The 13,587-nt window shown below is 43.4% G+C and overlaps 1 protein-coding gene across 8 annotated transcripts in view; it reads left to right on the top strand.

The window, feature by feature from the left end:
- The window catches only part of sema3d (sema domain, immunoglobulin domain (Ig), short basic domain, secreted, (semaphorin) 3D), a 357,672-nt gene that overhangs the window by 300,377 nt on the left and 43,708 nt on the right, over positions 1–13,587 (top strand). For all 8 annotated transcript variants that reach the window (XM_059654813.1, XM_059654812.1, XM_059654816.1 and 5 more), the window contains 2 exons: positions 804–868; positions 5,768–5,904. In XM_059654813.1, coding sequence (XP_059510796.1) covers positions 804–868; positions 5,768–5,904 — 202 coding nt within the window. The remainder of the gene's footprint in view (positions 1–803; positions 869–5,767; positions 5,905–13,587) is intronic.

Genomic DNA, 13,587 nt, shown 5'->3' with positions numbered 1-13,587 from the left:
AGTAGCTCACTGTGCACCTTAATGACATTTCTCAGCCAGTTCCCACATAGGTCAACAATCCAGAACCCAGAAATCCTGCATCATATTCAGTATAGTTCCATCAAACAGTTGGGAAATCATAGCTCTGCAGGAGGTAGTCTTGCATGAGTTTGAAATATATCTTTGAGAAATTCTTGCAATTTTTTTGCTTCATTGTGCTGCACTGACAAGATTGAGATCAAACTGGCAAATTGCCCAATCCCTTTCGCATTGTAAATATTCACAACTATTTCACCTGTGCAGTGTTAATGATGCTGTCAATACTTCAGACTTAAGCATCTATTTATTTATTCAGAGACCGAGGTAGGTGCATGATCTATAGTGAAAAATATTACCAAGGTGACAATAAGTAGTAGAGCCGGCAAGGCAAATTGAGCAATAGCTATTAAGTGATATATGATTGATGTTACAAATTACTCATACAGCAGACTTTGTAGTTAAGAAATGTTTTAAGCCAATGTGTAAGTGAGCTGCTCCATTCATCATTCTTCTCTGCTTGCTAGAACACAAAGCAATAGATAAATAACTATTAGTCACTGAGGAATGAGTTAATGAGTCTCTGCAATTTGACACACTATGCTGATGGAGTCACGCCTGGTAAAGGAAGTGTAATAAAATAGCAGCCCTTATTGTAACGGCCAACAAGTTCACAACTGCAAACTGCAAAAACATTTTGCTTCAGAGATTTTTTTCTCCCTCTGTTAGCTGATCAAAGCAAGCTTTCTGTGATGAATATTTCATTGGCATTTATGATGTTTGTACAGGCGGACTAGACGTCAGGATGTAAAACATGGGGACCCCATCAGCCAGTGCTGGGATCTGGAAGAAAGTAAGTTTTTTTCTACATCTTTTACTGCAGATGTTGTCTTGTAAAAGTGCTTAGAAGGAAGGGAGTCAATAATATTCTATTATATCGAGCCGCAGCACTAAAAGTTTTATTTGAGTTTCGCTTATACAGATAGATTTTTTAATTTTTGTGAGGAATATTAGGTGCTTCAGATTTTAGGGAGTATAAGTTGACATGCAGGTTTTGTGTCCCCTAACCCACAATATTAGACACACTGTATGTACAACGTGCTCACACATTGGAACTTGACAGTCTGTGAAAATCTGACTTAGATTTCGGTCAAATTATTTTTTAGTGATGGATATATATATTGCATAAAAGCAGGGACCCTTGTATGTATTACCATTTATTACATTGGAAAGACACTGAAAATTTCATTTCATAACACCCGTATTCCTGAATGTAGTAAAGTCTACAGCCCTGAGAGCACAGAATTCTGGACTTACAAAGGAGTTTAAGAAAGTTGAAATAACAAGTTGTAGAGCTGGATGAACACAACAGGCCAAGCAGCATCAGAGGAGCAGGAAAGCTGACGTTTGCAGTTCCTACTATCTCTGAAAAAAGTTTAAGAAAGCTTGTCATTTCAAAGGTAATTAGAATTCAGGGAAACATGAGAAAGTTTTAAATCTGATAGATTTGACAAACACAAGTTGCTGGTCAAAATGAGTGGTGACATGATTCAGAGGGAGCTGGGGTTCAGACCTGCAACTGCTGCTTCATGCTACTGCTGGGTATGAGTTTATGCTGACAACACAGTGTGAAGCTGGATGAACACAGCAGACCAGGCAGCATCAGAGGAGCAGCAAAGCTGATGTTTCAGGTAGGGACCCTTCTGAGACTACCAGAGGGTTCCGGAGATCCACTGAGGTATTTCCGGAGGAAGGTGGATAGCTTCAAGGTAGGCATCCTTGGAAGATGCTTTGCAGGAGGGTTATAAATGACTATTTATCATTGTAATTGAGATTATGCTGACTGTTCAAAATTGTTTCAGAGATAGTAGGAACTGCAGATGTTGGAGAGTCTGAGATAACAAGGTGTAGAGCTGGATGAACACAGCAGGCCAAGCAGCATCAGGGGAGCAGGAAAGCTGATGTTTTGGGCCTAGACCCTTGTGTAGTAACATGTATCGAGGCGCTTCACAAAAGCATAATCAATAATGAGTGCTGATAGTGAACATTGCTGTCTAGAGACCAAGGAACATATGTGTTCTAAGCTTTACAGATTTCCTGTCATTGGCTGTCTTGACTACACAGTGAGTGCGGGAGATGCATCAAAGTGAATCACCCACTGGTTTGGAAAAAAGAGACAGTGATCGAGTTCAGGGAATATAAGAAAATATATACCATTAAGCCCACTTTCTATTCCGATATTTCTGGTACAGTTTTTCTCACAGCAATCCAAGTTACCAATGGAGTAAAGCAGGCATCGTCAAAATTAAATATATCCTCTCAGTGCTGCGTACCTGCCTGAACATTATATGAGGACAGCACAGGCCATGCTGTGGATTCATAGGGAGATGCCTCAGCATTGGCCCATGTGAGAACACGTTCCCTGGTTATCACAGCCATCTGGTTTCTGTTGCTAAACCACTTTTTAATCCAATCAAAGGCCGGGAAACTGCTTCTATGGAGAATACAGAGAGTGTGGGAAATTGACACGAGTGGCAGAGGAAGCCAAATTCTCTAATCTTCCCTCATGGCTAATCCTTATTGCACTTGGGATCTGTCTTATTTCCTCTACTTTCTGTGTTTAGGCCCATTTTTGTGGTGTGGTGTGCAAGTGTGGTCTGACCAATGAATTATAAAGTCAGCCAACATTGACGTCATTGTCCAAATTAGCTCTAGCTCCAGAGTAAAACATCGAACAAAACATAACAACACTTTTGATGTTTTTATTCAATTTTTGACTCTCTCTTCAACATTCCCACATGTAAAGGGTCAATGATGTTGCAAAGTTCAGTGAACTATCTCTGGGATTTCAGGGTCACTTCTTCCCAAGACACCAGTGAATTGTATCTGTCGTTCACTCAACATCATAAAATTTCCCAAGTGTTACCAGACCAAAGTTGACATTGAGCCAAATAACGAGATATTGAAGACCATGATGAAGAGCTTGGTCAAAGATGTGGGGTTTACAGAATGTTTTGAAGAAAAGGTAGCACAGTGGAAAGGGAGTTAGGGAGGGAATTGCAGACTTAAGGACCCAGGTAGTTGAAATGGCAAGCCACTAATAGTGGAGTGACTAAAATCAGACAAGCACAAGAGTTTAGTATTTGAGGCATGCAGAGATTCTTGAGGCTTGTAGTGCTCAGGATGTTAGAAATTAGAGAGAGTGTGATCAGAAGGGTTTAACAACAAGCCAGAGAATTTTAAAATTCAGGCTGTGTTTGACCAGGAGCCACTGTAGGATATAGAGAAAACTGAACATAGTTATGTTTGACATCACTCCGTGTTTTATGCTTACAACACTCAAGAAGCTTGATACCAAGCAGCGCCACATTCACAAACATTCACTCGCTCCACCACTGGCTCTCAGCCGCAGTGTGTACTATCTACAAAGGGTCTAGGCCCGAAACGTCAACTTTCCTGCTCCTCTGATGCTGCTTGTACTATTTACAAGATTACCTGCAGAAATTCATCAAAAATCTGTAGTCAGCACATCCCAAACCCACAACCACTTCCATCTAGAAGGACAAGGGCAGCAGATATATGGGAACACCAACCCCTTCAAGTTCCCCTCCAAGCCACTCACCATCCTGACTTGGAAATATATCACTATTCCTTCACTTTTGCTGGATCAAATTCTTGAAACTCCAGCCCTAAGGGAATTGTAGCTCAACCCACAGTACATGGACTGCAGCGGTTCTAGAAAGCAGCTCACCCTCCCCTTCTCAAGGACAATTAAGGATGGGACCGGCGAATAATGCCCACATCCTTTGAATGAATAAGAAAACATACATTTAACTCCAGAGTGAGCTTCAACAAACCAACCTGGGGGTGACTGCTTCTGGAATTGAAGAAATATTTGCAGTTATAATACAATTTTCATAAGGACCAAGTTTTTAAAAGAGAGCTTACAGCCAAAGAAGCATTTTTAGGTGGGGTTACTGCAGCAATATAGGACATTACATACAGCTGATTTTCACACAGTGAGTTCCACGAACAGCAGTGTGATAATCACCAGGTAATCCACTTTATTGTGATGTTGGGACATAAGCCACGGACAATACTCTGCTTAAAACTCTTCTGTTTTTTCTTTAAAATAAGACCATTAGATGTTTCATATACATCAGAGCAGGCAGATAGAGCTACAGGTTAATGTTGCTATGAAAAGACAGTGCCTCCAACAGTGCAGCGTTCACTCAGCACTGACTCTCTGAATATGCGGCACTCCCTCAGCACTGACCCTCCGGCAGTGTGGAACTCCCTCAGTACTACATTTAAGAGTCTGGCTTGATTTTCTTTGGAAATCTTGGAGTTGGACATAAACCTAAACTTTTGCCTCAGTGGCAGGAATGCTAACCAATGCCCCACGGATATCAATGTTTAGTGAGAGTACGGCAAAAGAAGCAAAACTCTTTCTTGCATTTTTCATGTCCATTGAAATTAGTTTTCAAATTAAACTCATAACAGCCCCAGTGATGTTACTGTCATTGCTGTTCTTTCAATCATTGGTGTTCCTCACTCAAAGGAGTAAAGCAAGGAACTAAGATCTCTGAAAGACACTTTGAAGATGCTAGACACTTTGTGTGTCAAGTACACTAAGATTTGCCCTGAACAAGGTGGATGTAATAAGGGAAGTGGATATGTTTAACTTTTGGCCAGCTTTCTGACTGCAAGCTAACAGGGAGCACTTCCAGATTTCCCAACTCCTGTCTGTGATTTCTTACTAAGCACTGTTACTGAGTGAGATCTGAAAATCACCAGGAACACATGTGGTGCTGTCCAGTCGACTGTAACACAGGGCAAACGTTGAGGAAATCTGTCCGGCTCCCTATGGTTCTCCATGTGGATCATCAGCATTTGACAGACCAGCGCAGTTTGATGCATGAAGACAAATTATACAAGATGTTGTTTCCTGCTCGTTGTGGAAGCAATCATAATTCTTCATTTTTTTGTTCTATTCATTTGTGGGATGTGGGCGTTGCCGGCTGGCCAGCATTTCTTGCCTTTTCCTAACAATGTCTAGTTTAGGATTGATTTCTTCCAGGTTTATTCCATCTGGTATCAGAGAAAACTTTGATATCTGTAGCATCTTGATAAACAGCTCTACGATTGTATGAGGAAGTTCTGAGGAAGGGTTACCAGACCCAAAACATTAACTGTTCTTTTTTTCCTTCACTGATGCTGCCAGGCCTGCTGAGCTTTTCCAGCAACTTTGTTTTTGTTCCTGATTTGCAGCATCTGCAGTTCTTTCGGGTTCTTTGATTATGAGTTATTTTCCCCGTATTTTCACCTCCCCACTCAGAAATGCTAAGAACTGACTCTCTGACTGACTATAGCCAAAACTGTCTCCAAGTAAGAATGCACTGCTTACCAGCTTAGAATCTTTGGTTCACTTACAGTGATAGCCCTGCAAATTTTGACTGAATTTGGATGCTGGGCCAAAATCCAGTAACAGGGCTGCATTCCTACATCACACGGACAGTATTGGTTCAATAATGTGGCTTCCTTCCACCTCATTATATGTAAATAGGAATAGACAATAAGTGCTGATTGAGCTCATAATTCCCACAGCACTGAAGGAATAATATCTCCCTCCAGCTCCACCAAACTGTCTGCTATTAAGTGTTCACTTGCACTGGAGAATAGGATTTGTTTTAACAGATGCTAGTTCCCCCATTGCAAAACTCACACTGATGTCAGTGTTTATGATTGACAGATATGAGTAATGAAGCTGAAGAGAAGTTGATTTTCGGCATTGAATTTAACTCCACTTTCCTGGAGTGCATCCCCAAATCCCAGCAAGCATCTATCCAGTGGTTCATTCAGCGCTCCCGAGATGAACATCATGAGGAGGTAAGGTGTCCTTCGGTCCACAACTTGTGATGATGCTACTTCTGCAGCATTTTGTCAACAGTGCGCTGAACGGACAAGAGCTAATGACTGCACTGAGGGACCTGAGTAAGAGGACAATGTAACAGAAAAGTCCCTGGGTCAGATATAATGATTAAACGAGCTGCAGCAAACACTGAGCCGGTCTATTGATGCAATTTGATGAATGTGTATCAATCTCACTGTTTCTGATGTCACCAGTAAGTGAATTTTTTAAACTTGAAAGAATGAAGTTGAAGTTGTGGGATATGGACAGGGGTGGTTTGTCCTGTTGCTTTCCTTGCTCCAGTGGAATTTTGAGTGAGATTCATAAATGGTGATCAGTCAACCACCTCCGTCCATCCCGCGTTGTTGTCAGTGTTTCCTGAAACTGAAATCTTTGTTTCAGGATAATGGGTAGGGAATATCTGTTTGCCATTCTGTGCTTACTTTGGGAATAGGTAATAGTCAACAGCAATAAAAATAAGATACTGAAGATGTTGGAAATTTGACATAAAAATGTTGCAGACTCTCTTATCTGTGCTGAGAGAAACATGGTTAACATTTCAAATCTAATATCCGAAATCTCTAGAAAGTGCCTTATATATGACTCAAATGGTTGATGACAACAGGATGGGAAGTGCTTGAGTTGTGAATGGGTTTCATTTTGAAGTCTGTTCACAAGTGAGTTTATACACAGGTCATAACATAACGCAGGGCAATGTCAAGGAGCTGTTCATAAGTACGGGAAATATTCCATATGTCGGGTCTTTAAAATTATTCCCCTGAAGTGGGATCACAGTTGTAGGTATGAGTTTTCATAAGCTGTTTGTTCATAGACCCATGTATGGTGCAACCAACAGACATTGGTAAGTTTGCTCGTGGTGCAGAGTTCGGGGTAACCGGATGGTGGGCCACGCCAGCTGGCTACTCATTAGTCCGAGTCGCAGATTCAATCATTATCAGGTCCAAGCCTTCTCAGCATTTGACCTGTGAGCTTCTGGAAAAATATTGAAATCTCCCCCTCATGCACCCAACTTCTAGCAGTCTGCTCCAGAGACAATGTAATCTCCCGAAGACCAAACAGCCTGGAGGAATATTAGCCGAGAGTGGATTTTCAGATCTGAGAGTAACAGCTGCTTCAACCAGACTTGAGAAGATACATTCAAAACTGCCTTTGGGATCCTCTTTGGCTTGAGCATGAGCTAATGCTGGACAGAGTGTGTGTGTTCCATCCTCTTGCTGGTATTGTCCTCAAATTGTAATTGGGATCAAATGGATGTGACCGAATGTCATTCTCTATCATCTTGCTTGTCTCTAAGCAATGCAACCATCCATTGTTAGGTTCTGTCTCCATGGTGAAGGAGGAAATACAGTGATAAGTCAATTCCATCAAGTTCAGGGTGCCATCACCTTATTCTCACTCACCATCATCCCAGTGCTGTCCTGGATTGACTGCAATGTTGATATTTTACATGATTTAGAAGGACAAAGGTAATGTTGTGATCAGTCCATGTGCTGTTTTATATACATGAACTTGCTCATGCAGTCACATCTTATTGGTTTATAAACACAGAAATATGAAAATTAATCTGCTCTGAATGATCTTCTCCGAGTTTTTATGCACATGTTGAATGTGCTTTTGTCGTGCTCTTTTAAAAACTGCTTTGATGTTGTAGAAACATTTGAGTACTTATCCAAAATTGAGATGGCTGCTGGACCTGTCAGACATATTCCCCCACCCCCCTCATCCATGATTTATGGCCTTTCATATTTTTCCCTTGAACTAAGGGCTCCAGCCACCTGAAATGTCTCCATGCAATCAGAACAATTTTGATTGATTTGTATTGGCTCAAACTGAGACTAACAGTCATTCTGTGGAACAACAACTCTTCTTAATGAGGCTTGTACTGCCCAGAAACCATGGTAACTAATGGGGCAGAATGGAGATTGAAATTCAGCAGAGAGTGCTGCAAATAGGGAACTGATGACCACACAGAGCGTTTGAGGAGAAGCTGGCTAAGCACAGGAGGAAGACCAGGAGAAAAGTCTGTGCACACAGGGTGAGATGGAGAAGGCTGGGAGAAGGCTCATTTAGGCTGTGCTTTGTATTGACAAAGTGCAAACAAAAGCTAAATATTTGTTCCCTTTATCTGTCATTTTCACATTATCTGCAGTGAACTGTCCATTTTCACTCTAAACAGGACTAACACTCAATGTTTTACTTGTTCTTTTCTATTTCAAATAACTTCAGAAACTCAAACTATCCATTTTTTACATGGCTAGCTAACTTCCTCTTATATTCTAATGTCTTATTCCTGATTCACTTTTTAGTCACTCTCAGACATTCTTTGTGTTCTGAGCAATGATTTAATCTGCCACTCATCTTTGTGCAGTCATAAACATCCTCCTAAAGTTTGGTGGAGCTGCTAAACTGGGCCTGCTTCAGGTGGTGAGGAAACCAACAGAGGAAGAAATATATTTGAACTCATCCTTAACTGGTTGCAGATGCACCTGCCCATGACGAGATCAGTAAGACCAACCACTGCTCAGTCCTTGTGGACATGAAGTCCCGCCTTCACATTGAGAATAATCTCCATCATGTTGTGTGGCACTATCACTGTGCTAAATGGGACAGACTTTGCACAGATATAGCAAGTCCAGATTGACCATCCATGAGACACTGTGGGCCATTAACATCAGAAGAATTGTAGTCCAGCACAATCTGTAACCTAATGGCCCGGCATATCCCCCACTCAGCCATCACTATCAAGCCAGGGGGTCAACACTGGTTCAATGGAGAGTGCAAGAGGGCATGCCAGGAGCAGCACCTGGCTTACCTGAAAATGAAGCTTCAACAAAACAACACTACTTGCATGCCAAGCTGTCATGAATGGTGGTGGATTATTAAACAACTCTCTCGAGGACGAGGCTCCACAAATATCCCATCCTCAATGATAGAAGAGCCCAATGATAAGGCTGAAGAATTTGCTCCAGTACAGTATTTGTTCCAGTACAGTTACAACACTGGCATCTACTCAACAATGTGGAAAATTGTCCAGGGATGTCCTGTACTTAAAAAGCAGGACAAATCCAGCCCAGCCAATTACCGCCCCATCAGTCTCCTCTCGATCATCAGTAAAGTGATGTCATCAAAAGTGCTATCAAGCAGCACCTGCTCAGCAGTGACCTGCTCAGTGATGCCCAGTTTGGGTTTCACGAGGGCCACGTAGCTCTGACTTCATTACAGCCTTAGTTCAAACATGGACAAAAGAGCTGAATACCAGAGGTGAGGTGGGAGTGACAGCCCTTGACATGAAGGCGGCGTTTGACTGGAATCAATGGGTATCGGGGGTAAACTCTTCAGCTGTTGGGGTCATACCTGAAGCATAGGAAAATAGTTGTGGTTGTTGGAGGTCAGTCATCTCAGCTCCAGGACATCTCTGCAGGTGTCCCTCAGGGTAGCGTCCTTGACCCAACCATCTTCAGCTGCTTCATCAATTACCTTCCCTCTATTGTGAGGTCAGAAGTGGGGATGTTTGCTGATGATTTCACAGTGTTCATCACCGGTTGTGACTCCTCAGATACTGAAGTAGCCCATGCTCAAATGCAACAAAATCTGGACAATATCATGCCTTGGGCTTGCAAGTGGCAAGTGACAATTACACCAGACAAGTACCAGGCAATAACATATAAACTCAGCAGTCTTTCATCTGTGGGGAAAAGAGCCAACATTTAAAATCTGGCATGATGGCTGGCTCAGCAGTGAGCATCTGCAATGAATGAGAACCTAACCATCACCCCTTTACAATCAATGATATTACCATCACTGAATCCACCACTATCAACCCCCAAGGGGTTAAATTGACCAGAAAATCACCTGGAATAGCCATATAGATACAGTGGCTACAAGGGTAAGTCAGAGGCGAGGAATACTGTGGTAAATGACTCCTCTCCTGATTCCCCGAAGCCTGTCCCACCATCTACAAGGCACAAGTCAGGAGTGTGATGGAATACTCCCCACTTGCCTGGATGGGTGTAGCTCCAACAATAGCATCTAGGACAAAGTAGCCTGCTTAGCTAGCACCACATCCCCAAGCATCCGTTCCCTCCACCACCGACGCTCAGTGGCAGCAGTGTGATGAGCTGCAGAAATACTCCAAAGTTCTTTGGATTGCAATTTCCAAAGCCACTACCTTTACCATCTAGAAGGACAAGGGCAGCAGATACATGGAACACCACCATCTGTAAGTTGATCTCCAAACCACTCCCCATCCTGACTGGGAAATATATCACTTGTTCCTTCAGTGTCACTGAATTCAAAGTTAGAAATTAGTTATAATTACACGGAAATTTCCAATCAATGATACTAGAAACCAAGCTTCCAAAGAGCCAAGGTCAGCTTTCTCTGCATATGTTACCACAGTTCGTTCTTCTCTAGGGCATGACTTGTGTTTTCACCCATAACTTGACTGAGTCAATATCCGTTATACATCTAGAAATGAACATTATTGCAAGACTGATTAACCACATTCACAGAATCCAAGAATCTCAGACTTATTTCAGCACAGAATGAGGCCATTCAGCCCATCATGCCTGCACTGGCTCTGTTATCTATATTGCTGAAACTAATCCCAAGGCCCATTTTTCCACATCTGTGCAGATGAGGCTGTGTTTCGTGTAACCACGGGAGATAGAATGCTGGCTGTGGTTAACATTTCTATCTATTCCCATTCACTCAGCACATTTTGTAATTCCAGAACCACTCCAAGACTTGATGTCCTGCAATGTGAGGTCAAGAAGTGACTAAACAGGTGACAATCAATCTACAAATCCTTCCAATGCCATGATGAAGGCAGTAAGTTCAGCCTGACATGTTGTAGCTGCTGCCCATTAGTCCCCCCATTGTTAAGAGGCACAGTCTGCAGGCCTATGCCCATCCATTTACTTTCAAAGTAACCTCCTCAATCTTGGATTTCTTAAAGAGGAACGTTGCTTCAGGCAATTTCATTTTTACCTAATTCAAAAGCAAAATGCTGCATGTGCTGGAAAACTGAAAATAAAAATTAACAAGAAAATGCTGGAAACACTCAGCAGTTCAGGCTGCATTTCTCAAAAGAGAAACAGAGAGAACATTTCAGGGTGTGAAATAAACTGCTTGATGCTGTGATGGAGGCAGAGTCAGTTGAGGCATTCAGGAGGGAACTGAATGGTTATTTAAATTAAAAAAAAAGTGCAGGTTTCAGAAAAAAATGCAGAATATTGGCAGTAAATTAAAATGCTCTGAGAATTAGTGCAGACATGATGGGCTGAAGGACCTCCATCTGCACTGCAACAATTCTGTGACTCTGTGTCTCGCCCTGATGCTGATGTAGGATATAGACTCTGTTTCTCTCTCTCAAATCCTCCCTAATCTCCTGAATATTTCTAGCACTTTCTACTTTTATATATTTTTAAACCACTTGCACTTAAAGGGACATGCACAGTCAGGGGATGCAATGGTCTAGTGGCATTATCACTGGACTGTTAATCCAGAGACCCAGGTAACGTTGTGAGTTAGAATCCAGCCGTGGCAGATGGTGGAATTTGAATTCAATAAATAATATCTGGAATTAAGAATCGAGTGATAGCCATGAATCTGTACCAATTGTCAGGAAAAACCCACTTGGTTCACTAATGTCCTTTAGGGAAGGAAATTGCCATCTTTACCTGGTTTGGCCTACATGTGACTCCAGACCCACAGCAATATGGTTGACTCTTAACTGCTCTCAGGGCAATTAGGGATGGGCAATAAATGCTGCCTGGTCAGTGAAGCCTTCATCCCATGAATGAATAAAGAAAATAAAACACTTGCTTATACAACACTTTGCTGAATCACTGTTCAGTGACATTATTGTGAAGCCAATGTAGTAATATACTGCACTGTCCTGGTCAGCTTTTCTTCATGAAGGGAAAAAAAATATGGAAATAGCTTACTCTTTCCTGAAGTTTGTAAGGTAGTTACAAAGAATTGATAATGGGGTGGAAAATATATTCTACAATTCTTGTTAACAAGGTGTCGAGCTGGATGAACACAGCAGGCCAAGCAGCATCTTAGGAGCAGGAAAGCTGATGTTTCGGGCATAGACACTTCATCAGAAAAGTGGGATGGCAAGAGGGTTCTGAAATAAATTGGGAGAGAGGGGGAGGAGAATCGAAAATGGATGGAGGAGAAGATAGGTGGCGAGGAGGCAGACAAGTTAAAGGGGCGGGGTTGGAGCCTGGAGAGGTGAATGTAGGTGGGGAGGTTGGGAGGGGATAGGTCAGTCCGGGGAGGACGGACAGGTCAAGGGGGCGGAATGAGGTTAGTAGGTAGGAAATGAGGGTGAGGCCTGAGGTGCGAGGAGGGGATAGGTGAGAAAAAGAAAAGGTTAGGGAGGCGGGGACGAGCTGGGCTGGTTGTGTGGTGCAGTGGGGGGAGGGGGAGATTTTGAAGCTTGTGAAGTCCACATTGATACCGTTGAGCTGCAGGGTTCCCAAGCGGAATATGAGTTGCTGCTCCTGCAACCTTCAGGTGGCATCATTGTGGCACTGCAGGAGGCCAGGATGGGCATGTCGTCTGAGGAATGGGAGGGGGAGTTGAAATGGTTCGCGACTGGGAGGTGCAGTTGTTTGTTGCGAACTGAGCGGAGGTGTTCTGCAAAGCGGTCCCCAAGCCTCCGCTTGGTTTCCCCAATGTAGAGGAAGCCACACCGGGTACAATGGATGCAGTATACCACATTGGCAGATGTGCAGGTGAACATCTGCTTGATGTAGAAAGTCATCTTGGGGCCCAGGATGGGGTTGAGGGAGGAGGTGTGGGGGCAAGTGTAGCACTTCCTGCGGTTTCAGGGGAAAGTGTCGGGTGTAGGGGGCTGGAGGGGAGTGTGGAGCGGACGAGGGAGCCACAGAGAGAGTGGCCCTCGAGAAAGCCGACAACGGTGGGGATGGAAAAATGTCTTTAGTGGTGGGATCGGATTGTAGATGGCGGAAGTTTCGGAGGATGATGCATTGTATCCAGAGGTTGGTGGGGAGGTATGTGAGGATGAGGGGGATTCTCTTTGGGCAGTTATTGCGGGGGTGGCATGTGAAGCATGTGAAGGGAAACGCGGGAGACAGAGTCAAGGGCATTCTCGACCACTGCGGGGGGAATGTTGCAGTCCTTGAAGAACGTGGTCATCTGGGATGCACGGGAGTGGAATGCCTCATCCTGGGAGCAGATGCGGCAGAGGCAAAGGAATTGGGAATAGGGGATAGAATTTTTGCAGAAAGGTGGGTGGGAGGAGGTGTATCCGAAGTATCTGTGGGAGTCAGTGGGCTTGAAATGGATATCGGTTTCTAGGTGGTTGCCTGAGATGGAGACAGAGAGATCCAGGAAGGTGAGGGATGTGTTGCAGATGGCCCAGGTGAACTTCAGGTTGGTGTGAAAGGTGTTGGTGAAGTGGATGAACTGTTTGAGCTCCTCTTGGGAGCACGAGGTGGCACCGATACAGTCATCAATGTAATGGAGGAAGAGGTGGGGTTTAGGGCCAGTGTAGGTACGGACGAGGGATTGTTCCACGTAAGCTACAAAGAGGCAGGCATAGCTTGAGCCCATGCGGGTACCCATGGCCACCCCCTTTGTCTGTAGGAAGTGAGAGGAGTCGAAAG

The sequence above is a fragment of the Stegostoma tigrinum genome, chromosome 25, assembly GCF_030684315.1.
Source record: "Stegostoma tigrinum isolate sSteTig4 chromosome 25, sSteTig4.hap1, whole genome shotgun sequence".
Taxonomy (NCBI): domain Eukaryota; kingdom Metazoa; phylum Chordata; class Chondrichthyes; order Orectolobiformes; family Stegostomatidae; genus Stegostoma; species Stegostoma tigrinum.
Note: the sequence above shows the minus strand (reverse complement) of the source record. Positions and strands in the feature narration are given on the sequence as shown.